General features: G+C 43.9%; 1 protein-coding gene and 1 pseudogene across 6 annotated transcripts; one reads left to right on the forward strand and one right to left on the reverse strand.

Annotated features, from left to right (window-relative positions):
- Nucleotides 1–572: 572 nt before the first annotated feature.
- LOC125515499 lies at nt 573–22,522 on the reverse strand. 6 transcript variants are annotated; one of them, XM_048680985.1, is made up of 7 exons: nt 22,011–22,522; nt 20,428–20,744; nt 13,621–13,743; nt 9,974–10,029; nt 2,669–2,857; nt 1,542–2,585; nt 573–1,408 (listed from the first exon to the last, which is right to left on the reverse strand). In XM_048680985.1, the coding sequence occupies exons 5-7, from the start codon at nt 2,702–2,704 to the stop codon at nt 896–898; spliced, it is 1,593 nt and encodes a 530-aa protein (XP_048536942.1). In that variant the 5' UTR covers nt 2,705–2,857; nt 9,974–10,029; nt 13,621–13,743; nt 20,428–20,744; nt 22,011–22,522; the 3' UTR covers nt 573–895. The 6 variants fall into 6 exon arrangements, with proteins under 6 accessions (XP_048536942.1, XP_048536940.1, XP_048536943.1 ...); XM_048680983.1 differs by having other exon boundaries at nt 20,334–20,744; XM_048680986.1 differs by lacking the exon at nt 20,428–20,744 and having other exon boundaries at nt 10,022–10,029.
- LOC125515500 lies at nt 6,182–8,328 on the forward strand (annotated as a pseudogene).
- Nucleotides 22,523–27,516: the final 4,994 nt, after the last annotated feature.

Genomic DNA, 27,516 nt, shown 5'->3' on the forward strand with positions numbered 1-27,516 from the left:
GTTTGTCTGTGTGATGTAGTCGACAGAGTTTCGACGTAGATTCCTTGCATCTCTTTTAGGGAGGTGAGGTTAGGGTTTCTCGTCAGGTGCTTCAGATCTATGTAAGGGTCGCGGCTCCAGGGCACTGGCCCTTATGGGCACGTGCACCAAGACTTCACGGATGTCATCGACAAGATCAAGCCGGCTCCAATCAGGGAGTGACGACAGCGTCGCGCGGCTAGTTCTGACGGCAGTAGTGGTTATTCGGCGGTTTCAAAATATCAATGTAATTATTATTATGTTTGAGAAATTTTGTATTTTCGGTGAATCTTCATAATAGATTTGATGCTTTTTGTAATTAAAAAAACAAGTAAAGAGGATGATGATGAACAGATCGATCGTTGCAAATTTTCCGCAAATCTAGAGCCGCTCCCCAATGGAGCTCAGCAAGGGTGCATCATTGCGCCGGAGCTGGCCGCTCGGGACGGAACACTACTCTCACGTCGAGCTCCTTGCCGCTACCGCGGACAGGGACGCTGCCGTTGTTTGTCAGCTGGAAAACAGAGTGCCGTGGCTCCCGTAAATACAAGATAGAAAAAATAACAGAGCATCATTCATAGTACTGTACTGAATATTGACTGAATTCAACATAAGCATGAACTGCACAACCACAACATAGATGTGCTTATGCTAGACATTTCATTGTCTAAAATAGCTAAATGAGTTGTTCCAACAAATTGGTAGCCAAGATACATTTTTGCAGAAAAGCAATAGCGCTGACGTTGTCTTTGAGATCAGGTAGTCCTTCCAACCACATCCAAGATTGATCGTTGACGTAGTAAGCAACCAATTGGGTCTTTGAGATAGGGGAGTCCTTCCAACCACATTGAGATTCATCTTCAACTCGACCTTATCCTTATGAGCGGAAGTGGATATCAGGAGAAGCCGTCGCTGACCCTGCTGTCATCTTCTTCCTCAACAAATCCACCTCCTCGCTGGTCCGTGGATAACTCGAAGGACGAACCTCCATGTGAGGGAACTTCTCGGCACAAAATTCGCACACCTTCCTGTCGTGTAGGGATACCTCCCTGATGTTCACCGCAGCTTGAATTACACGCATGACATATCCCGTGAAATTGTCATCGGACTGGAAGCCATAGATAATTAGCCTCGCCAGATTCTTGTGCTTAAAATGAGGATCAGATGGCTCCCACTTCACATCCGATATTTCGGACAAACTCTTTTGTGACTCCATTCGGCACTTATGGTCCCATACTGTAATGCAGAGCTCCTCTACGTGTGGTGCAGCTTCAAGAACGAACATTGTCCAAGAGATATCACATTCTTCGGGGTGGTGATCCAGCTTCAGAAATCGGAGTTTGGCAAGCACAGGAGCAAGGACTTTTGGGCATTCTGGTTGAACCCAAATCTGTGAGAGATAAAACAAATTAGAAGTAATAATGCATGCAATTTGTGCATAAATTGCATCATCAAGTGATGCATATGTTACTACCATCAGATATAAACATCATACATGAATGGGAAAGAGATGATTAGAGTACCTTTTCGCTTACAAAGTCCAGATACAAATCGCTTACTGTGGGTGCACTGGCAAGCAGCTTGCTTAAGTTGAGGATCTTGCCTGAAAGGTTTGCATTAGCAAGACTGAGCTTCCAAAGCTGAGGGACAAAACCAAGAACCAAGGGATTTTCATCACAGGGCCAATGATTGTAGGTCATCCGCTGGAGCTTTGGTAGACAGTCAAGCACCACTGTTTTAAATTCCCCAAAGGTGATAACAAGCTCAACGAGTCGAGCGTGTTCTACATGCAGCACCGAGCGGAACCCCCCATCACACTCGAAGAAAGACAGGGACTCGAGCTGCTTGCAGGTGCTAAGAATGTTGGGTATGTTCGATTCACCAAACCTCAAAAACCGTAGATCCAGCCGCGTGAGACCAGCAAATGCATCCTGGCAATCACGAACAAAATCATTGAACTGCTGACCAAAGAGCAGGCGATGGGCATCAGTGCAACATCCGTTATCCCTCAGTGGCATGATCTCAAACTCAGCTGCATCCAACTTCTGGGTCGCCATGGCGAGGCCGACCGATTTTCCGATGGAGAGACAGCGAGAGGGAACCAAGAAAAATTTGAGCTTCAGCTTGCGAACGGTGATCTGTGGAGACCTCGTACTAAGGATCTTGTCCGTCACGTCAGCCACAACACCATCCATTTGAACCAAATCACGAGGGCTAAGATCAATTACAATTTGCGAGAGCATAGTTGGCAGCTTCTGCATTTTCTTCGAAAGGATGCAGGTTCTTACAGCATCAAGGGTACCAACTCTCTCGAGGATGTTGATCAGCAAATCATTGGGCAGCTTGCTTAGCCTGTCCTCCGCATTACCAGCTGTTTTGGCAGACTGTGTTTCCACCGTCTCGAGGATGTTGTTGACCAGCACATCATTGGGCAGCTTGCGTAACCTTTCCTCCCTATTACCAGCTGCTTTCTTCGACTGTGTTTTCACCGTCTCACGGACTTTGACCACAACATCACTTGGCAGCTCGCTTAGCCTTTCCTCCCCATAACAAGCTGCTTTCTTCGACTGCGTTAAGGGGACGGATTAGTCATCAGTGATAGATTGATAATTTGTAAGAACAAATAAAGCACACAAAAAAAATGACTTACATCACGGCTGCGGCGGCGATCTCTATTGAACTTCATGGCGATCCGATCTCAAAAGGAACAAAACAGACAACTTGCGTCGACAAACAAAACGCCAGCAGTTATTCTTGAAACGATGCTCCTTTGGTGTGTGACAATCGTCGAAAATCAGGATTGAGTGCTTATTATAGCCTCCTCTGAATCCGATCCAACCTGGCATACAATTCGTAAGTCAGACTGATTTACCATCGTTTCACAAGAGGCGGGCATATTAAAACAGCACTTTTTTCTAATACAAACCGAAATTGGTCCTTTTCTTCTTCGAATCCGATTACAGAACGAGATTGCCACATGTGTTTCCTTATTACTACTTCTTCGAATGAATCCGACCACAGAACAAACTTGTACTAGTTTTGTTTTTCATGATTGCACTTCTTTAGCGGTTAATCAGCGCATCTCTAGCCGGTCCCTCGCGCTGGTGCGTCAATAAGAGCATCTCCAATAAGTGCAAGAGCATGCTAGCCTAGCCGCCGGCGTGTGTGCTTGCCTGCGTCAGTAATTGCCAGTGCGTGCGTGCCGCCGGGTGCCAGAAGAGGAGGGCGAGAACGGAAGGGAGCCAGGGAGGCCATACCTGCGCTCGGGGCGGCGGACGCTGGGGACAGGGGCGCGTTTGGAGAGGAACCACGAGAGCGACGGAAGGGCGCGTCCGCCTTCAGTGCCGAGAGCGAGCCGTCCAGCGTCGGGTGCGGCAAGGAGGACGACGGCGTCAGGCGGCGGCGAGCGGCGCGGCACGAACCGTGGCGGCGTCCGGGGAATTTGCGAACAGAGAAGCCGAGGACCGAGCGGAAACAGGCTCGGCTCGGCCTCGTCGCAAAACGGGCCCAAATTTGCTGCTCGGCTCGGCCTATTTCCTTCTCAACCTGAGCTGGAGTGGGTTTCGGGCTGTTCTCGGGTGAACATTAAAATCAGAAAAAAAAAAACCACTAGAAAGCCCGAATCCCTCTAGCCCTCTTTCAATCGGCTGTCGCTGCCCCTGCCACCACGAATGACTGGATCTAGCTGTCGGGGTCGCCGACGAATTGACGTCAGGGGGCACCGCCGAGTCAATGTGAGAGGGGCCACTACTGTTGGGTCGATGTTACGGCCAGAACGGGGCCGCATAGCTACTCCCAGCACCCACTTTTTTTTAAACCATGCAGGAGAACTGGGACCGCATAGCTACTCCCAGCACCCACTGGCGCACCAAGCTCTAGATCCATGCCCGGCCTGCCACCACCGAGAAAGAAGAAGTACCACATCATGCAATAGCGGCCATGAGGGACGTGTGTGTCGGAGATTAAGGCTCATGACAGTGAAAGTAGCACTGGATCAGCTCCTTCCAGTCATCGGAGCACGCTGGTTGTGCCTACGACGTGACGGTGGTACACCTCCATGGAAGCCGAGCAAGGATAAATTTGCCCCTCAACAGCGTCGCCGTCCCGAAGTTCGTCATCGTTCCCCTAACGGTTTCCTTCCGATGGGTATGGGAGAATCGGAAGACCTTTGAGAGGATCAAGGCAGTGCACGCCGACGAGGCCTACCACTCCTAAAGAACTGAATAGCATTGACCAGCCAATTCATATCATCACAGGCGCGCGAGTGGCCTATCTGTGACTCGGGGTCAGTGATGAAAGATTTATCACCGATGATGAGTCCCTTTAGTTATCCGGTAACGGGTAGCAGAAAGATTCTCTGCCTCTTTCCTCAAAGTGTGACCCTGAGTTATCAAAGCCATGAGAGGACGTGCACCGTGACAAGGGTTCCTACGAAGCTTTTTTGAAAGTATTAAATTCTAGTTTTTGGACCGGATCGTTATCACCTTTTCTACTGAAGACTTATAATAAAAATAGGAATGAGTATGAGGTCTTGATTCTTACAACCATATGTTTATGGTCGGGATCACCATGATATTAATTTGGGCTCTAGAAGACACCCGTTAAAAATGTGCTTGCAACGAGACAAAGTTGGGGTGTGCCCAAATTACGTTTTGACCGAAACGCGCCATGCATCAAGAGTTAGTTGTCCAACCGTATGCCCTATCCGTCACGCAGGGTTACCTCAAAGATAAATCTGACATGAACATTGGACGCCTAATGACTGCACCACATGTATCCCAAAGGATTGACTTCACGCTACCATACTAAACCAAGTTCAGGCACGCCATGGCAAGAGTTCCAATAAAATTCATTGAATTTCGGCATGATCATCGACTGAAGTTGAGACCAAATTTTTTGAAAGAAGGCAACCGAAAGGCCATCAGGGCAGACGCCGAACCCGCCATCATGGCGACGATTGCCCCCCTCCCTGCACCCCACCTCTTCTGGAAAGAATGACAGTGCCAGCTCCCCATTCTCAAGGTCAGGTACCTTGGCCGCCACTGGCCAAAAGTCAACTGCCAAGGAAATCCCATCACGGGGTTCCTCAAAATGTCCATGTCTGCATTATTTTAGAGATAATCTTTTTTCCTTTTTTCTGGTTGTCTGGACTAATTTGAAGTTGGGATCATACATTAAGGTTGTGAAGGCCCACCTATTACTTATTTTAGGTACAAGTTCCCCTTTTCTGGTTGTCTGGACTAATTCTAGAAATGCTCATTTTCCCCTTTTCTGGCCTCTAGTACTTATTTTAGGTACAAGTTCAAGATTGGTGTCCCACGCGTTACAAGATTCCCATGTCTTTGCACCACAATATTAGACTAGGGGTACGATGCTTGGGTTGAAGTACTTGGTGGTAAAACTTGGTAAAACTTGTATGAGATCAGCTTAATTGCACGAATATGGCTGACAGTTTATTCTCCAAAAACATCATGTGCATATTTCGTTTGCTACTTTATCATGCCCAAAAGGCGCAAGTGCTAATTTACTTCACTACTCCCAAAATGAAATAAATTATGATCTTCCAAAGTGGTGCCATATATTAGGGGATTGTTTTACCTTTTCTATAAGTAAACATGCTCACTTTATTGATTAACAATACTCATCGGGGTACAGTGTAGATCTTATTATTTTTTAACACATGTAGTTTCTTTTTTTGCATGGCAATACGTGCTTCATTTATATATCATACAATGTAGATTGGGGGACTGATGGAGCCATAGATGACGGCCTTCAGGAATACCTAAGAGCGTATTTAGCAAGGCTATGTGCCTCGAAATTGGAAGATCTTTAGTGGGCCGCATATGAGTGTTCTTCATAACCTTACTGTTGTGTTGAAGTGGGCCTATTGGCTCAATTTTGTAGATTAGCCCAAGCCCAATCTTAATAGGTCCACCACAAGAGAGACATACACATATCTACATCGTCTGCCCTAACGCTGTCCCCTCCCTACCCACCCTCCGCACCATCCGCCGGCGGCGGCCACCGATCTCCTCGCCGGACTTGTCCCCTAAACCAGCTCCGCTCCAGATGCTACCTTCCAGATGAAGAAGGAAGATCTAATCCATTCAGCAGTCGGATTCGAAGAAGGAAGGGACAGGTGCCAATTTCGTTCTATCCCAAGATTCCAAGAGGAAAGGGATCAATTTCGGTTTGTATTAGAAAAAGGAGCTGTTTTTCTATGTCTGCGTCGCGTGAGATAATAGTAAATCGGCCGGTCTACGGATTCCATACCGGCTTGAAGAGGATTCAGAAACCTCCTCCGTCTCCGTCTCTTCTTTTGGGATTGGGATCCGAGGAGGCTATATAACAAGATCAGGCTGGGCGCCGGCGATTGTCGCACACAGAGGGGTCATCCTTTCAAGATTCTTTTTTGTTTGTGTTCTGTTTATCCTCGCAAGTTGGTCTCTTTTGTCATCGCATCAACATGAAGTTTAATAGGGGTCGCCGCCACCGACGGAACGTAAGTCGGTGCTTATGTTTTGTTTCATTCATTCATTTTATGAAAGTCAATTTATCGATCTTTCACCGATGACTAATCTTCCACCTCGCAAAATGCAGTCGAAGGCAGAAGTTGGTAGTGGAGGCATGCTAAGCAAGCTGCCTGGCGATATACAAGCTTGTAATTGGGACAGGCTAAGTGAGCTGCCCGCCGATGTGCTGCTCAACATTCTCGAGAGGGTGGGCACACTTGATGTTGTAAGAACCTGCATCCTTTCGAAGCAGATGCAGAAGCTGCCAGCTATGCTCTCGCAGATCGTCATTGATCTCAGCCCTCGTGATTTGTTTCAAAAAAGTGATGTCGTGGCTGATGTGACCAACAAGATTCTTAGTAGAGGCCTCCACACATCACCATTCGCAAGCTGAAGCTCAAATTTGTCTTGAGTCCTTCTCGCTGTCTTTCCATCGGCAAATCCGTTGGCCTCGCCATGACAACTCAGAAATTTGATGCAGCTGAGTTTGAGATCATGACGCCGCTGGATTTCCATCTTTGCACTGATGCCTATTGCCTGCTCTTTGCTAAGCAGTTCAATAATTTTGTTCATGATTGTCCAGATGCATTTGCTGGTCTCACGCGGCTGCATCTACGAAATATGAGGTTTGGTGAATCAGACATACCCAACATCCTAAGCAATTGCAAGCGGCTGGAGTCACTGTCTTTCTTCATGTGTGGCGTGGGGATCGGTTCGGTTCTGCATGTGGAACACACTCAACTCGTCGAGCTTGTTATGTCCTATTGTGTATTCAAAACAGTGGACCTCAGCTCTCTACCAAAGCTCCAAAGGATGACCTTTGGTGATTGGCCCTGTGATGAAAATCCGTTGGTTCTTGGTTTTGTCCCTCAGCTTTCCAAGATCAGTCTTGCTAATCCAAACTTTTCAGGCAAGACCCACAACTTAAGCAAGCTGCTTGCTAATGCCCCTACTGTAAATGATTTGTTTCTGGAGTTTCGAAGTGAAAAGGTACTCACTCTAATCATCTCTATCCCATTCTTGTTTATTGTATGATGTTTATATCTGACGGTAGTAACTTATGCATCACTTGATGATGCAATTTACTCACAACTTGCACGCATTAATACTTCTAATTTGTTTTATCTCTCCCAGATATGGGTTCAACCAGAATGCCCGAAAGTGCTTGCTCCTGTTCTCGCCAGATTACGGTTTGTGAATCTGGATCACCTTCCTGAAGAATGTGATATATCTTGGACAATGTTCCTTCTTGAAGCTGCACCGTTGGTAGAGGACCTTTGCATCATAGTATGGGATCATAAGTGCCGAAAGAAGTCACATGAGAGTTACTCCAAGAAAACAGAAGTGAAGTGGGAGGCATCTGATCCTGATTTTAAGCACAAGAATCTGGCGAGGCTAACTATTTACGGCTTCCAGTCCGATGGCAATTTCACAAGATATGTCAGGCGTGTTATTCAAGCTGCGGTGAATATCAGGAAGGTATCTCTGCACGACAGGAAGGCATGCCAGCTCTGTGCTGAAAAGTTTCCTCATGCTGAGGTTCGTCCTTCGGGTTATCCACGGACCAGCAAGGAGATGGATTCGTCGAGGAAGAAGATGGCAGCGGTGTCGGCGGCGGCTTGTCCTGATATTCACTTTTGCTCATAAACGGTTGATTTGAACATGAATGTGGTTGGAAGGAGCAATGTTGGTTTTCTGCAGTAATGTGCTCCCTCTTGTCCATAAAAGTAGACGTTTTAGACCGACCATACAAGTCTCTGAAACGTCTTATATTTATGAACAGAGGGAGTATCTCGTCTACCAATTTGTTGGAAGAACTCATTTAAATTCCCGACAAGTGAACAGATAAAATAAGCACATCTATGTTGAGGCCGCCCGTGCTTATGTTGAATATACAGTCAATATTCTGTTAATTTTTTTCTATCTTTTATTTTTGATCGTCTACCAATTTGTTGGAAGAACTCATTTAAATTCCCGACAAGTGAACAGATAAAATAAGCACATCTATGTTGAGGCCGCCCGTGCTTATGTTGAATATACAGTCAATATTCTGTTAATTTTTTTCTATCTTTTATTTTTGAGAGCCACTGCACTCGCTGTTTTTCATGGAAATGCAAACGCAAGCTTTGCTGCACAGTGGTCTGTTCCCAGCGGCCAGCAAGAGCAGTTCCTTGGGAAATGCTTTGCTGAAGATTTGCAGCTCTCGATCAGTTCATCATCGATCTTTACACTTGTTTTTTTTTACCACGAGATGTACATGACCTGATGTGGGGTTAGCGTCTTCGCACGTTGGCTATTTGTCCAGAAAAGAAAGCTCCTGTTTGTGTGCACAGAAGAGATTTTAGTGCTTATTTACTTCACCGGCTATAGCTAGCACGGCTGTCCTGGTTCGTTAATTGTACTCAAACGACAGACGTTTCTGATCAAGGTGCTTGCAGGAATATATTTTTAGGAGAAAGGTATTTGGTGAACGTCCTGAAAATAGAGATATACTTCCTCTATTTTTAAATATAAGTTTTTTCATAGATTTGAATATGGACTACATACGCTTGAATATAGACGTGTTTTAGAATGTAGATTTACTTAGTTTATATTAAAATCTCTAGAAAAACTTATATTTAAAAACGGAGGGAGTAGAACCAAATGATTAGAATCGCTCGGCCATGATCAATTCCCTCCCCACGTGTGGCCTGTTTTCTTTTTCTTTTTTTTTGCGTGCTTTGCAAGCCACGTCTTCGCTTCTCTTGCAAGTCCAAGGTAAAAAGCCAAAAAAACAAAATGCTATGAACCATTTAGTCTAGCACACATTTTTTCATTACACACAACACACGTTCTTTTCTTAGTCGCACACAACACCACATGCTATATGTATCTTTGTACTATTAGTTGTAACTCAAACAAATAGCGATCAGACTGATTATTCTACCGTTTCCCTTTACATTACACACTACTTCCTCCGTTCCTAAATGCAAGTCTTTGTAGAGATTTCATTATGAACCACATACGGATGTATCTAGATGCATTTTAGAGTGTCAATTCGCTTATTTTGCTCCGTATATAGGCCATAGTAAAATCTCTACAAAGACTTATATTTAGAAACGAGGAAGTAGTTCACGTGGCTTCACGATGTTTCTCCACATTCTCCATCGGGTCACATTTTTCTTTTACTTTTTACACTGGTTCATGAATACTCAACTTAAAGATATTGGGTATTCTCATGCGATAGTTATCAGACGGCTTGTACTATGGTTACTAGCCTGCTCCTGTCATAGTTATCAGTCAGCTCATGTCATAGATATAAACATCATGGTAACTTTCATTCGGGAAAAAAGTGGTTTAAACATACCCCAATAATTTTTGTGTAAATATCATGATAATATACGCATCACAGACCTGATAACTTATGTAACTTTGACACAAAAATATATCGTTGAAAAACATACCTCCGATAACTTATGTGTAAATAATATGATAATATACGCATCACAAACCTGATAACCTACAAACAAACACCATGGTTAACTTTTTGACCAGGGGGAGGGGTGAAAACTTATCACCGGTAACTAATGTGTAAATACTAAATTATATAACAATATATACACCGCATACATGATAACACACCGCTGTAAATTTTTGACCCCAGGTTTTTTTTATTAAAAACATACCCTGATAACTTTTGTGTAAATAACATGGTAATATGTGGAGGCAGGCGTTTGGTCTATAGGTGTGCATACACCCAATATGGAAAATAGTAATTAAATAAAAAATCTAAAATCTAAAAATATTTTGGAAATAAACTGAACCTTCCATTGTACTTGTGGAAAAATTCCCAAAAAGGAACAAAAAGAACTTTGATAATCAGATCCACCATCACCTGCTAACGCAGCACAGCCACCCCTCCTAATAATCCCTGATTTGCAAACACTTATGAAACAGTGAATCTCTCTTTCACGCAGGGAAAAAATGCATATAGTTACCCCATGCTATATAAGAATCCAAGCAAAAATGACCCTTTTTTGCGAGAGAATTTTTCAATCTATTCATAATCATAACCAAGTCTATGGACCACCTAGCGACGGCTGCAAACACTGGAGTGAGCCGAATGCATGCCGTCATCATCGGCCCTACCTCACCGGAGTCGAGCAAACCTTATTGTAGTAGACAGTCGGGGAAAACGCCATGGTAAGGCCCCAAAGAACCAGTGCAACAGAGCGGCAACCATCGCCGATGAAGAGAGTCTCAGATCAGAAAGATCAAACCTCTAAGCACATGAAAGAAGACGAAAACTGGATCCGAATAGATCCACTGAAGACCAGCACCAATCCCATGAGATTTGACAGTGACACACCTCCACACGACCTCCGACGATGCTAGACGTACCATCATGGGACAAGAATCAGACATGAAAGACATTATTACTACTGAGGGACATCGTCACTGCCACACAGCCCCAATCAAGAAGCGGATATTAGTGATCTAAAAAGCAGATATTCAATTCTTTAGTTACACTAGTCAATGTGTACATTCAATGCATGTTAATTTAAAAGTATATTAAGTGGATGCGGATACTAATTAGAATATTATTTGCGTGTTATTATGTGATTAGCACTATATTTGGCATGAAATTAACTGCAAACGTCTTGAGCGCTCGATATTAAGATAGTCTAGGTCGTTGGATTGACATGATTTGATGGCCGAGATTAATTAGATCTCTCCTTTAGGTCTTTTTATATTGGTATAGATTAATACTAATGTAACTAAAGGTAGTACTAATGTAATTAAGCAGATATTTCCTTACAGTAATCTAGTTTAGTTATATGAATCTTTAGATCACTAAATTAGTGATCTAAAAAGCAGATATTTGATTGTGAGCTCGGGCTCAGCTGATCTCGAAATCATCACCACACCCTAGCATGTGGATGTGTGTCGGTCTTTGTATTTCTGTCAGGTATAGCACATGCAACTAACAGACCGTATAATTCGACTTATTTACTGATGATGATGCCACTGCTACAACACGTAGTTTCATTTTTTCTTTGATCTACGGGCATCGATAGTAAGACAAGAAATGAAGATGAGAGGTCAACTAATTACGATGTGTACGCGCTGGGTGTTTTATGAATCAGCTGCAGTTGCATGCAAAATTGTCGTCTAAAGTCGTGATAGTAATCTACTGGAGAGAGAACGGATCTGGATGTGGGGAGGGGGAGGCGGCGGCGCGGAGCGGAGGGGAGGGGAGAAGAAAGGGCAGGGCGCTTATATATGGTGCTAACCCTAACGCCCGGCGCAATTTTGGTTTTCCTTCACTTTTCTTTAATTTCACCAGTGTGTTTTTTATCTCGCTGCAGCTCTCGTTTTTGTGGCTATTGGGTCTTAAATTTCACCGGTGTGATTTTCCTTCACTTTTCTTAAATTTCACCAGTGCTGCCCAGTTTTTTCTTAACCCTCTACTATCATTTTTTTGGTGGGCGCGTGTCGGGCTTTCACGTGTTTTCTGCTCAGTTTTTTTGAGCACTGAGGAGGGGAGTCATCCCCGTCGGCAAGCGCTCGCCGACAAGGGGCTGGCGGGAGGTCAGGGTCTCATGGAGCGAGGGCAGCTGCTGCCGAGCAGCTCTGAGTAGAGGGAGGCTAGCTGTTGTGGAGCAGCGGGAGGAGGGAGGGAAGGTGGTACCGGGAGGAGGATGACGGAACTTTTCGTCAGGGGCGTCAGTAGCAAGTGCTCGTTGAAGAGGTCGAAATCAGTCATCATCGATGGTCAAGCAGAAGGCAAAAGGAGTTATTACTCCTACCCCGGCTCTCATCTCCTTGAGTTAATTTTGAGATGGCAATGGGCACCCATCACATACGTATCTGATTTCATGGTTGACCAAAAGATTTCGTTGAGCCGGTCGAAGTTCGTCCACCTCGCCCGCGACCAGCGCTCGCCATCGGGGCCGGATTTTTTTGGCTGTGCGCACGTCGAACGACAACCGGAGGGATCTCAATTTTTTTGCCGGAGGGTGCTAGATTGCAGCGAGGGAAAACGGGTTTTGTCGGATGCGAACCTTAAAAGGGATTTGTATGATACTCCCATTTTTTTGTAAATGATACACTTAATTAGGCTGCTCCCAATGGACCGGTACTTAGATGAGATGCTAAGCATATTAAATAGCTTAGCAACGAAAGTCCCCAATGCATAGGTGCTTAGCTTCTTGTAGCTAAGCTCCCTTCATTTAATGATTTAGCTACTAAACTCTCTCATGCATTGGTGAGTTTGCTTCATTTAAATGTTTTGCCTAAGTTCACGCGTTTAGCATTGGTTCTTCATGGGGTCACCAAACCCATCTCTCTTCTCTTAATTGCCTTGCCACATCAGATTTTTCGTCTACATGACATGCTTAGCATCCGTACAAGATGGAGCATTGGGAGGGGTCTTAGACACATCATGTAATAAATATAAGCATCGATGCTTTCAAAACTTGATTTATTTTATTATGCACATTTCTAAGCACCTTGTATTATACAAGGTCTTACATACTTCGCTAAGGCTGATTGTAATGGGTATAAGTTAGTATGATATACTACCTCTCTAATGCATAGTATCATATATTAGTATTATAAATGACTTTATTTATTACCATGCATGACACATAATGGCATAATATTTATTATGATACGGTATCATGATATGATATACTTAACCAGCTCTCTCTTCATTTAATTATGTGTCACCTCATAAAATTGCCTAATTGGTATGCATAATACTAACTACAATATTACCATTACGACTAGCCTAAGAAAGAAATAGGAGCTCTCATAACTAGGAATCCCTAGTAAAAACAAATTACTCTTTCCCAGAAATTGAGTGGATCGAGCTTTTTATGAACTGCGCTGCTAATGGATCCCTAGTAAATTTCTATACAGGTAAACCATCAAATCCGTCAATCGTAATGACCATGATTGTCTTCATGTGCTTTAAAAACTCGCATTAAAAAGAACATCTAAAATAATTAGACTATGATCTGCAATGCTAAAAAATTGTTGAAATAAGTGAATAGAAGAATCATAGCCAATCTTTTTTGCATGGTAATCACAATCAATTCTTACTAACCTCTATATGAAGCGCAAGTGAACGACGGCGAGACCAAGCTAGTTTGGAACATGACGACGACGTCCTTCTTTTAGATCCGACAACCGGAGAAGCTAAAGCATCCACCCACACCATTAGCCACACCTGCAAAATAGAGCAATCAATTTTGCGTCAATGGGATCCTCGTACGTGCTTCCAGTTCATGTATTCCAAACATAGATTGCAGAATACGTTGTATGGTAAAAGCTTGCTGACATGGAGAAAGAGAAAGCAAAGTTTTCTTAAGAAAGTACTCCATACATTTCTAAATATTTATCTTTTTAGATATTTCAAATGGACTATCACATATGGATGTATATAGACATATTTTAGAATGTAGATTCACTCATTTTATTTGGTATGTAGTCACTTATTGAAATCTTCACAAAGACAAATATTTATGAACAGAGAAAGTAGAACGAAGATAAAGAAAGGCAAAAGGAGCGGGCAGCCTAGTGGTATGGACCCCGTGGACACAAAATCTGTCCTCTCAAACTGGTCACGTCTAAAAATTTGTTTTGCACAACCGGATATCTAAATGAGCAAACATCAAATCAACACAAACACATGCAACGCAAATTATCTCTATGATTCAACAATAATTGTTCGGCTACTACATCAGCACATGTCATTGGACTACCAAAAATCGACATGCTGTACCTACATCATAGCTATGGGCAGAGATCATGGACGGCTGCCCTTGCACTTCCTTGCGCCCTTGCCGTCTTTCTCGCGGTAGTAGCACTCGAAAACACAAAATGGATCTGGCTGGATCTACTCATCACCGGAGTTGTCTGGCATGTCGTTGTCCTCCTTCTCTTGCTTGAGGAGTAGTCCAGCCATGGTGCGGACCGCCCTATTTTGCTCCCGGACGAGGGCGCACGTGTTCCTCCTCTGTCGCTTTTGTAGGATGTGAGCATGAATGACCTCTTCCTATGCGGCGACGTGCACGGTCGCACCCGTCGCCTCTATCTATGTCGACGGCAAGACGGACATCGACCACCCTCATCCCCTTCTTCCCACGGCGGGCGCACTTGTCTCTTTAGCATTCAAACTCTGACGCACCGGAGATGGGAGGCTAATGGACCGCGATACCCCAGCCCCGACGGATCCGAGCGCCCATTGCCCTACAACAATGGATTTGCGTTGGATAAATCCCGACGTTGGTCGGGGGCACCTCGCGGGAGAGGTAGAGGTAGAGGGCAATGCCGACGGCTATTTCCTCCTCCACCTCGAATGGTACGACATCCCAGTCAATGAATCCAGAGTGGTCGAAGTCAGATCCGCTACTCGTCATGCCGAAGAAGGCCGGAGATCGCCGAAAGGGAGCTTGGGAACGGAGCAGAGCGAAGTGGAGTGGCTAGGGTATTGTCCGGAGAGCGAATGAGGATGAATATACATGAGGTCGAGACCATATTTAGACTGGATACCATTGGTACCGATCAGGTCGGATGTTTTGGGGCTGGTTTGAGGCACCCGTCTCTAACTTGGGTGCTGAGAACGTCTTCCCATGCAAAATAACCCCATGTGGCAAACTAGCAGCGGAGAGGAAGCCTTCAAGAGAGCCCCGTTTGCAAAGAGGAGTATGTTGCAATGCAGAAAGAAAATGCTGAACTGTGGTGGAGATATGTTGTCATGGGGGAGAAACCGAAAAACAAAAAGAGGAAGCAAGGAGAAAACCAAAGGGAGTGTGGCTATTTGTGAACAAGAGGATCGCGACAGTTTCCAAAAATCAACGAAAATGTTAACGCCACACATGTGGCATTTAGAAACCCGCCCACACACATTCGATGCCGTTCGATCCATCTGCACGAATTTTATAGAAATTGCAATCGGGGTCAAAAGCCACGTAAGCAAACGGTGTTGCGTGGGCGAAACACTCCTCGCCCGAACGCGTGCGGCAGTTCACAATTCAGCCCGAACGCTTAGATGTTGAATCTTCAAGCATCTGCCGAAGGACCAGCGCACCTTATCCTCTCGCCTCAGGCCCCCACCCCCACTCCACTCGCTAGAGCGGCTGTGGCGGAGCCTTCCCCCTGCATCGACGGCGGCCTCCGCGTCAACAGCGGCGGGCATGGAGGAGTGCAGCTACGCGACGAGGAGCTCCGCTGCTCCCATGGAAGCCTTGCGCCGAGGAGCTCCCCTCCACCCACCCCGCATCGACGGAGGCCCCTGCTTCGACGGCTGCGGCCTCCCATGACGGCCTGACATGGAGGAGTGCGGCGGCGGCGCTCTCCCTTCGTCTCCGTGCGCGGCGGCGGCGCTCTCCCTTCGTCTCCGTGCGTGGCGGCGGCGGCGGAGGTGTGCATGCGCATAGCAGAAGGATGGTACCGCGAGCAGTTTTGGCGGCGGGTTCGATTCCGGCGAGGACAAGAAGGCCTCCGCGCTTGGGGCTGCACGGTCCGACGATGTTTCTGCTATGCAGGCGATTTGGGCTCGGCTCCACCCCCTGCAGAGGCCGGTGCCCCCGACGACTATCGCCTCCTGCCGTGAGCCCGAGCTGCCAGTGCTACCGCCGCGCTCTTGGTACTGCTCGTCGCAACCCCAGAGCAACCTCCTCCCACTCCTCCAGCTGGCGCCACTGCCCTCCATGGTGAGTCCATCCCCTGCTAGATACATCCGGGGGGCTAGCCGCTGGATGCTCTGCTTCATCAGTGTCGCACTGCCCCCAAAATTTGGCGCTCTGCATTTTGCTAACTGTTGCTGCTAACTGCTATTTTGGTCCATGTTCTGTAGCGTTGTTGCTGACTAATGTGTGCTAGTAGCTAACTCATGGAGATGATAGGGGGAATGGAACGATGTGCATTGGTCAGTAGAGATTCCCATGGCTTCCTCCTAGCCTTGCTTTTTTCTGTAGCAACTTCATCATGTGAGAGGAAGCCAAGGGGATCACGAAGTTATGTAGTGGAGTTGCCATGAAACTTTGTTGCCATGGGCATAATATGTTACGAGTAGTTGCCATGGCTTTGATAAAAAAAATTCATGGCAAATTTTGAACATACATTTGCCATGGCAATTTTTCATCATTTTCCTTATCATTTCATATTCGTGGCAAATTATTCTATGAAACCATGGTAAATTTGAAAAAAAATCCAACTACAATTTTTGATTATGCATTTTTTCCATGGCAAATTTGATCATTTTTTGCGTTGTTTCACCTACACAACAATTTAATCATACTAACAGATGGCAAATATTGGTAAAATACCATGGCAAATTTGAACATGCATTTTTGCCATGGCAAATTTGATCATACATTTGCCATGGCAAATTTAAAATATGCATTTTTTGCCATGGCAAATTTGAAATATTCATTTTTTCTGCCATGGCAAATTTGAATATGCATTTTGCCATGGCAAATGTGAAGTATGGCAGTTTTTGCCATGTCAAATCTGAATATGCAGTTTTGCCATGGAAAATTTAATCATTTTTTGTGTTGTTTTCTCATACATGGCAATTTTAATCACATAAAATACGGCAAGTTTTGGTAAATACCATGGCAAATTTGAACATGCTTTTGCCATGGCAATTTTCTCTTTCTTTTTAACATGGAAAAATTGCTTCATATTTTTTGACCATGGCAATTTACTTTCATGGAGCATGGGCAACTGTAGTTACGGAGCATGGCAATTTCTTTTGTTTGCAACATGTCCAAAAATCACTTTTGTTTGGACCACAGATTTTAGTTTAATAGATCGTGGCAAATATAGTTTATGGAACATGGCAATTTTATTATATGGACCATGGCAAATGTCTTCTCTTTTTTTTGCAGCATGGCATTTTTCTTTTTGAACGGGCCCATGGAAAATTTAGTGAATGCATCATGGGACTTATAGTTTATGGATCATGGCATTTTTTAGTCTATGCCTCATACAAATTTTCTATTTTTTGAACAGGACCATGGCAAATTTTCTTTCATGGCAGTTCGTGGAGCGTGGCAATTTTTCGTCCTTCTTTGCAACACGGCAAATTTTCTTTTTGAATGGGACCATGGCAAATGTAGTTTACGGGGCATGGTAAATTTTTAATTATATGAACCATGGCAAATTTTCTTTCTTTATTGCAACATGGCAAATTTTCTGTTTTCAATGGGACCATGGCAATCTCAGTGCATCTTTCATGGCAACGGTAGTTTATGGAGCATGGCAGATTTTCTTCCTTCTTTTACAAGCTTGCAAATTTTGTTTTCGAACAGGACCATGGCAAACTTAGTGTGTGTATCATGGCAAATGCAATTTTCGGAGCATGGCAATTTCCAATTTTAAGGACCATGGTAAATTTTCTTTCCTTTTTTGCAACATGGCAAATTTTCTTCTTTGAAGGGACCATGGCAAATTTAATGGGACCATGGCAACATTAGATTTACTCATGTTTCAAAAATAGATACCATCGCAATTTTATTTGCCCCATGGCAAATTAAGTTCAAGCATGGCAAATGTAGTTTAAGGGTCATGGCAATGTTCTTTTCCTTTAGCAACACGGCAAAATCTACTTTCCATTTGACAATGGCAATGTAACTCCTCCCCCGGCCTAGACGTCGACTAAGATGCCGACCAGGAGGTCGTCCTCCATGATGACGACCATGATTTTTTTGTTTTGTTTTTTGAAAACATGGCATTTGTTTGAATTTTTATGTGATGGCAAGTTGATATGCACCCCCGCTGCAAAACTTGCCATGTTTTTAGCTTGGGAAACAACAATATTTTCCATGGCAAATTCATACAATTTGCCATCATATAGCAGTAGAGATGTCATGGCAAATTTTCAACCAATTTTTTTCCTTGGGTATAATCAATATGCAGTTTTTGCGTTGGCATTGTTTACTGCTTAGACCATGGTAATTCCAATACTTTTAGACCATATTTTTCATAACCAGATCAATAACAGCAATTTTAATAGAAATCATTCGTATACAGCAACTCTATCAAACTTGTTGCGCCATGGCATTACATATATATGTATATATATCATTTTATACAATACTTTTCCATGTACACTTTGCAAACTTGTTGCCATGGCAAAAAAATTCTGACACAAGTCAAATTGTTTTTGTTGGCACGTATGTACTATACGCAACTGTATTGTTTTTAATTTTTATAAACACATGTTCCTGGTGCTGTTTTTTGGCTTGTTTTAGTGAAGCAATAGGTAACTGGGCTGCATGTGCTTTTTTCGCTGCCAGCGTCATGTTGTGCCAACAGGAAATCATTCGGTCTGGGTTTGATCCCGCACGAAACATGTATGTTGATACAGGGGTGTGTGGTAGGGTATTCCTCCTGCCACACGTGTGGACGGTTCTAATATTCGCCCACACATGGCACATGTGGGCTGTCTTCTGCTCACACCACACACGGTGTGTGGACGGGTATTGCTTCCACCACACGTGTGGCAGTTATCGTTTCCAAAATCAATACTCCTTATGCTAATCTTTGGGTCCACGTTGTCTTGTATCGTGACGGAGCACATATTTTACCTACTCCAACTTGTAGTTTCCCACGACCACACGATAGGAGAATTGCTAGCCACAGATCAGGTTCCAAAAAAGGCCATTGCAGCCTTGCCGCGTTACCTGTAAACTTGTGAACCTTTGAGTATGCTCAATCGTTATAACAACTACTCCCTCCGTTTCTAAATATCTGTCTTTGTAGCGATTTTAATAAGTGACTACATACGGAGTAAAATAAGTGAATCTACACTTTAAAATATGTCTATATACATTCATAGACGATAGTCTATTTGAAATCTCTAAAAAACAAATATTTAGAAACGGAGGAAGTATATTATTATTATGGTCATTTTGCTCAAAAAATACACTGTAGCAGAATCTCTACTCCTAAGGGAGCAGTTGGTAGTCTCGCTTCCAGGTTTTTTCTAGTCCCACCTTCCATGGTTTTTTTTCGTCCTAAAAAAATCTACGAAATTTCGTAGGTTAACCAGGGACAACTCCCACCTCCCAGGTTTCTTTTCGTCCCACCTCCCATGGTTTTTTTGGTACCTCGTCCCACCTCACACTAAGCCGCCACGAATCGCAAAAACCACCTACCTTAGCCAAATCAACAAATCTCTCTCATTAATGCAATTTTCTTTAGGAAATAAATAATAGATTCTTTCCTACCTTAGCCAAATCAACGGATCTCTTCTATTAATACAATTTGCTTTAGCAAACAAATAATAGATTCTTTCCTACCTTAACCAAATCAACGGATCTCTCCCATTAATGTAATTTGCTTTAGCAAACAAATAATAGATTCTTTCCTACCTTAGCCAAATCTACGAAATCTCTCTCATTAATGCAATTTGCTTTAGGAAACAAATAATAAATTTTCAGAAAACAAATAATCTCTAATCTCTAATAATTTCTACTCCTAATGAAACAGTTGGTAGTCTCCTCCCACCTTCCACGGTTTTTTTGGTACCTCCTCCCACCTCCGCTGGTTTTTTTTCGTAGATTTTTTTCGTCCCCTCCCCTCACTTCATCGGTTTATTTTCGCGTCATCCTCTCACACAACGAAAGAAATCTAAACAGATCAGAACTTTCCATACTGGCGCAAGTTATTTAGTAATGTAGAATCAATCACGAACAATCTCTAAAGATAAAATATAAATTAATTAACCTTACCTTAAATCACTCAATTACATTAATTAGAAAACAAATAATTGATTTTCAAAAAATCGCTCAATCACGTAAACCTTACCTTAACTCACGGATGGTAATCAATCTCCAAACAAAGGAAACAATACATCGAGGGAGCAGTAAATAAACTCCCTTTCTTATGACATGTATATGACCTTTCCTTCCCTCTACATTGTCGAGCGTTCTTGATTCTCGAGGCCGATGCTTGGGCTGCGTCACTGGGTCGTGACAGTGCTGGAGGACGAGGACGACGAGGCCGGGTGCCGCGGCCGGTGAAGGGGGCAAAGAAGGGCGGCTTCCCTGGCCCTGGCCATGGCCGTGACCCTGGGAGTTGGTGCGGTGGAAGTGGCACTTGAAGGACACGGCGTGAGTGGCCGACGCGCAGACGCGCTTGGAAGCGGGCCCGTGGCCCGTGCCGGACGGCGCCGACGCCGACCCGGGCCACCTCCTCCGCGTATTCTTGGAGCTGTGGCTGGCCGATTTACATGAAATTAATTCCCTCAGTTGTGGTAGCAAATATAATACACATAATCTATATTGTTATGTACTAGCGTGTGTGTGTGAAATAGATGGATTATGGTCCCGTACCCAATAAGATGGATATGTGTGTGCTAGAGAGAGAGAGGGAGAGGGGGAGAGAGTGAGGAAGAGGGAGGCAGAGAGTGTGTGTGAGGAATTGATGGTAAAAAGGTCGCCAATGTCACTTGATATATATGAGAATATTAATATTGAACTTTTAAAATTAATATGGCCCCGTTGCAACGCGCGGGTGTTCTTCTAGTCACCAAATTTACATAGTATCCTTCTTATTTGGCCTTCCGGTCGCCATGTATGGTGCATCGGGACCTTTTGGAGCATGCTCCACATGTCATATGTTAGTAATGTGTAGTTTTCATGTGACGGGAAGAAAACATTGGGTGCGCTACCCACCAACTTGGACGCACATGAACCCTCACATCGAAACCGGTCAACATTCTTCCTGCCCTCTGCCGGTGACATCGCGGCGTCATGGATTGGCAGCGTCACCCCAAATTCAGTCGCTTACCCATAAATTGCGAGTAAAGTCCAACTAATATATGTCAACTCCAATGGGATTCTCATGTCTTGTTAGTTCATACTACTCCACGAAGAATAACCGTGTACCAGAAGGGTTGGGCGCTCTTTGCTGGGTCATTCGTGTTGTTGGTTTTCATAATTTTTATAGTTCCCCTATTTCAAAATACAAGGTGCAATAATTTTTATAAAATCCGTACCTCTTTAAGTTTGACCAAATTTATAGATAAATTTTGTATCAATATTCATAATATCAAATCGGTCTCATTAGATTCATCATAAAATAAAATTTCATATTTTATTTATTTATTTATTGCGAGGAGCATATTTTATTTATTTAGAATCGTGCATGTCGATGTCAAAATTATGAACCAAATCCAAAATTAAATACCTCAATCTGTGATAACTCCAAAACTAAAGAGCATAATGTATTTATAGATAGTAAATGGTTAAAAGGGTAAATCCTAGTTAATGGCACATAATCCCGAGGATCTTGACGCCTCATTAATTAGTACTCCCTACGTATAAAAAATATAAGACGGTTTTTCGCACTATGATAGGGTCAAGCGAAAAAGTCTTATATCGGTAAAAATCGGAAACAAAAGGAACAAACGAAGTATTCAACCTCATTAATAGTGGAAGAATAAGTCGACAATAAAAAAACTTAAGTTTCAATAGTAATTACCTATGTGGTAGTCGGACTTTGCAGCGCCAAGATCCATGACAAAATCAGCACACATGGCGTGAATCTCCGTAGCCTGATTTAGAAGGCGTCGAATTCCTTTAGGCCTTGCTCAACCTTGCACACATGGGTGGAGGGAGATTAAGGCCACGGCTCCTAGGATCTGCGGAGCGGCAGTTTGCTGGCTCCTAGATTTTGCACTATAACTCCATCCGTCCCCGGAGCGGAGTGACGCCGAACAGGGCCTAGGTCGCGCTGCAGGCCAAAATCCCCTCGATGCTCAAGAACAGGTCCTCAGCTGGACCCGTTCCGTTTGACGGAGAATCGACCACCGCCCCATCGGCGCGGCGCACCTGGTAGGATTGAATCGTGGTAGAGATGGCATGGTTGCGATGCAGGAGCGACGAAAATAAAGGAGATCTGAAAGAGAGAGAGAGGCAGGGCCGAACGGGGAGTCTGCCTAGTTTATTTTATGGATGGGCGAGAGGCTACAGCCCCGACCACGCAACGTTGCCTCCTAGCGACCCAGTAGATCTCGTATCGTGGCAAAGTACTGACTTTATTACACGAGTACTACGTGTTTTACGTGGCCGAACTAGTGCCAAGTCACTGGATGCTGGGGCCGTCTGATATTTGGCCCAGGAGTCGGTGAGATTGGTGATCAAGGAGTTCTTAACCGTGCTTTCCACGATTTGCAGACAATGGCCCGGTCCCATCGATTGTACAGACTGCTCGCCACCACCCCGCATGGGCCGCGAAAAAATGTACTCATGGACGCCATGTCACTGATCCACGAGAAACGATTTCAGCCGTTTGTTTTGATTGGTTTGTGCTTTCTCGACAGCTATATGTGCGTGTTTCCTGTTCGTGAACCTTGTCATAAAGGACGCATCTAGCGGACAATCGTTTGCCCACTAGCACCACCTGGCAGCCTCCCATTTTTGGTATGTTTTGGTCTCCCTCGTTTCAGAATTGGAAAGAAAGGGGCCACCGTCTCCTGCGTCCCTTTGCCTGCCCCACCCACCCTGCAAGACGCAAACGTGCTGCACTTCTCACACTTCTTTTCTCCCGATCGCAAAGAGTAGGACGGGCAGCGAAATCTTTTCCGTGGTTCCATCTCCTGTAACTCCTTCCTACAATAGTATGCGACAAACAAGTTAGAAATGCATCACGTGTATTTAATTTCATTCCAAAGCAAATTCAAAAAGCTACAACTTTTAAACCGAGCGTCAAAACTAATTTCTGTTTTCACCATTAGGTTTCTCGCAGCAAGATCTTCAAAATAAGATCTCGTATGGATATGTTTCGATGAACATTTTTTTCAAGCAACTTTGCTGCCATCTGGGACAACTTTGGTGCTACAGAAAGCAACTTTGTAGTAAATTGCCTATCGCGATTACATATTTGTCTCATGCCTTCTAAGTTGGCTACTAGTTCTATAGGAAGCAATTCAGGTGGTATATGGGGCAACTTTTAATGGCGATTTAGGCAAGTAATGTTTATATGCAGACAACATATCCTATTGTAAATAGAAACTTTGGTTCCAATTATAAATGAATTTGTTTCTAAAATGTATCTTTGGGGCACTCATGCCAGCCTCTCTAGCAACTAACTAGCATGGTTTGAGCATGTTTTGGGCGAAATAAACCATGTACTCTCGGGAGAGGATCTTTGGGCAACTCGCGCTGGTATCTCTAGCAACTAACCATCATGCGTTGGGTAAGTTTTGGACACTTTCTTCTCAAATTATCGAAGATTCTAGCCCCCGCATCCCCATGCCGCAAACCACCCCCGCATTAAAAAACATCAATTCGCCCAAGAAACCTAAGACCCCACACACCCCTCTTCAACCTCTCTATCCCGCCTCTATCGCATATAGCGGGTTTAGTGAGCAACTATAGCGGATTTTTAAGCAAATCAAGTATTGACAAAAAGCTAGTCCTGATAGTACATGAAAATTGTTTCCTTTTCCTTTCTCCAGCTACTAGTTGTTGTACATCCGGAGAAACCCCCTGATACTTTTCTTAGCTCACGTTTTGTACTAGGAATGTGTTGAGAAAACAAAAAAGAGGAGACAAGTTCTAGGGTTTGTTTAAGCACAATCAGTGTTGGCAGTAAGCAAATCTTGTGTGTTCGTGCGTGCTAGAACTTGATGTGTAGGGGAAAAAGTGTGAATAATTGTAGTAGTTTTATAAGCAAATCAAAATTGACAATAGGCAAGTCATGTCAGTACATGAAAACTGTTTCATTTTTCTTTGTCCAACTACTGGCTGTTGTACATCCAGAGAAACCCCGATGTTTTTCTTAGGTTGCTTTTCTGTACTAGAAGTGTGTTGAAAAACAAAAAGGAGCAACAATTTTTAAAGTTTGTTTAAGAAAAATCAGTGTTTGCCAGTAAGCAATTCATGTGTGCTCATGCGTGCTAGAATTTGATGTGTATCGGTCTTTGACTAGTTTTTTTATTAACTAGTCAATTATCTTCTTATTGAAAAGGCAGAGCTCCTAAAAAAAGACTTAATGTGCGAAAAGAAAAGGATGTGAGCAACTTGTAGCAACCTGTAGGCTTCGTTTAAGCAAAAACAGTGTTACCAGTGAGCAATTCTTGTGTTCTCTAGGGTGCTCGAGACTTAATGTGCAATAAAAAAGTGTGAACAACTACTTGAGCACTTGTAAGCAAAAAAAAGTGGGTTGAATTGAGCAAATCATGTATCCCCTAAAAAACTGTAGGAAAGTCATGAGGTTGTTTAGGCAACTTATTGCCACTGTATAAGCAAGTTGTGTCCTTTTCGTGATGTGGGAGAAATAAAAACTAAGTAACCTTGCATATGGATCTAAAACAAACTTGTTTGGAATCTTTTAGGCAAGTTACTGCCACTATGTAAGCAAGTTGTGTCATTTTGTGACATGTGGAAAAATTAAACTAAGGAACCTTGTATATGGATCTGAAACAATTTGATGGTTATCTTTTAGGCAACTTACTGCCACGGTGTAAGCAAGTTGTGTCCTTTTTGTGATGTGAGAGAAATAAAAACTAAGGAACCTTCCATATGGATCTAAAAAACTTGTTTGTGCCTTTTAGGCAAGTTATTACCACTGTGTAAGCAAGTCGTGTCATTTTGTGACGTGGGGAAAAACTAAACTAAGGAACCCTGTATATGGATCTAAAACAACTTGACGGGTATCTTTTAGGCAATTTACTACCACTATGTAAGCAAGTTGTGTCCTTTTTGTGACGTGGAAGAAACAAAAACTAACGAATATTGCATATGGATCTAAAACAACTTGTTGGGTATCTTTTAGGCAACTTACTACCACTGTATAAGCAAGTCAAACCCTAGCAATAAATCCCCGAATGAACTGCTCTCCTTGTAACTGAAATCCATTTCTACTAGCGCTAGATTGTGTTGAACTCTGAACCTTACACCACTTTACCAAGAATCTAAAGAAGCATCACCACCTTCTTTGAGTCTAGTGGCAATTTTTGCATTATATACTCAGTGCCAACTTCGACAACATGGGATAAGAGAAAACTATTCTCTTCATTGAGTTTACAAGCTCCCTTGCAGTAATATAGCAGCCACAATAGTCAATTACATGACAAGAAGATCAAAAGAATGGCTGACCTTTTTGTCATATGAGTCTGGGAGTCTTGTCGCCACCAATTTCATGGCATGGTCCATGCTGCTGAACAAACTATCATCCGCACACCCGGAAAACTCCTTCTTGAGCTGTTATTTGTTGGACAACACCGAAAAAACCATTTATTACTAAGAAAATGAATAGAAATGAAAAGGTAGTTTCTGTTTGATCCCGCTATGAGTACCAAAGATCAGGATTTGCTTGACACCCTGTATGGGACTTGCTTCAGTTTTATGTGTCAATTGCCTGGTTTAGCTGTGTGAAGTTGCCTAGCCCCTTATCTGTGTGTGTTTTCTAAACTATCAGGGGACTACATTTTGACAACAAAGTTTTGCATCATTTTGAGGCAAATAATACACTCACAAAAATGGTTAGGCAAGTTTAAAACACATGATCAATGTTCAAGTAAAACCTAGCGACACGTTTGTATAAGAAAAAACAAGCATGGATTGGCTATCATTTTCTGAAGAAAAAAATACTTTGGGCAACTCGCACCAGCATATGTAGCAACTGTCTACTCTGTGTTGGGAATTTTTTGGCAGTTTCCCGGGGCACTCCAACTCATGTACTTTGCTTATCAGTTTCTCACATTACATATACATGAGCAGGCAACTCATGCCCCTCTGCTAGACAACTTCCACCTCGAGCCCTCCCAAAAATTGTCTGTTGCCAAAAATCAGAGATACAATGCCGCCTTTGCTCGATGAATCCGATGAAACGACAACTACAAACAATCAGGCATTACATACAGGATCCATCTTGTCTATGAGAAAATGGAACAAAGCAAACACTGGCTAGGTAGACTATCGGGACAGCTACTCCTTGGAACTGTGGATTCATCTGTTTTTTTTCTTTTAAATTGGTTTCTGTTTCATACAATTGGTGTTTGTATCATCATTCAGGCAACAACAAAATAGGCACGATCCTTCTCCCCATTTGAAGAGGATAGCAAAGTAAACGTTCATTAATTTGGATATTACACACACTGCCTTAATTCTGCAGTACAAGTAGACAAGAGGGATGCATACCTGTGTATTACGATTCTCAGCAGGTGGAGGAGGACAGAAAATCTTGACATCCTTCCTTGTCTCCCACTGGACACACTAGCAGAGCTCCGCCGGGTTCGCCTTCCTCGCCAAGGCCATGACTCTAGTGCCGACGTCTCCCAATGACGTTTCCAACTCTGTTGACCAAAAATAGGGAAAACGAATGTCCCTAAGTGCATGAAGAAAACAACTAAACCAAGCAAGAGGGGTCAGACCAGGAAGGCTGCGCAATGCATGTGTACCTGTGAACAGTGGCGAATCTTGGATGAAAATGAAGGGCTGGCTCAACTTCTCAGTACAAGGGTTGGAACGGGTAAACAGCAGGCTAGACACTAGACAGTGGGCTGAGATGGGCTAGGAACTAGTAGTAAATTTTCGTTTTTCAATTTCAGAGGGCAGGCTTGAGCCTGTTGAAGCATGCCCAGTAGAATCGCCACTGCCTGTGAAGGTTCTCACCGACGCCATGGCCTTGTCGACCTCGCTGACACAACCCATGCACCAGCACTGCATGTTGACTTGTGGATTCACAGGTCCACGGGTCCACGATGAGCAGGTGGTCATCGCTGGATAGAATCTATGGGGGTGAGGGGGGGGGGGCGGCCGGAGCAACCGCTGCCTTCCGCCCGGATCTGACTGGGATTGAAGGTCCTGGCCGCGGGATGCATCGATCCGGCGAGAGATTGACGCGGTGGGGCGTAGGATGACGCCGAGGGGGAGAAGCTGGCCGTCGGTGCCGGTCTGCGGGCGGGGAGCTCGTCCGCTCTTGCGGGATGCTTCGTTGCCGTTCGGGGTGTGAGTGCGTCAGCGGAGAAGAAGGCTCGGGA

Source organism: Triticum urartu, chromosome 6 (genome assembly GCF_003073215.2).
Source record: "Triticum urartu cultivar G1812 chromosome 6, Tu2.1, whole genome shotgun sequence".
Classification (NCBI taxonomy): domain Eukaryota; kingdom Viridiplantae; phylum Streptophyta; class Magnoliopsida; order Poales; family Poaceae; genus Triticum; species Triticum urartu.

Excerpts from the sequence above, each read along its gene's own strand:
- LOC125515499 (XM_048680984.1), bottom strand. The coding sequence starts at position 2,704 with ATGAAGTTCAATAGAGATCGCCGCCGCAGCCGTGAT. Across the intron at positions 2,586-2,668 it reads ATCGCCGCCGCAGCCGTGAT|TCGAAGAAAGCAGCTTGTTA; the intron begins GTAAGTCATTTT and ends CCCTTAACGCAG. Across the intron at positions 1,409-1,541 it reads TGGACTTTGTAAGCGAAAAG|ATTTGGGTTCAACCAGAATG; the intron begins GTACTCTAATCA and ends TATCTCTCACAG.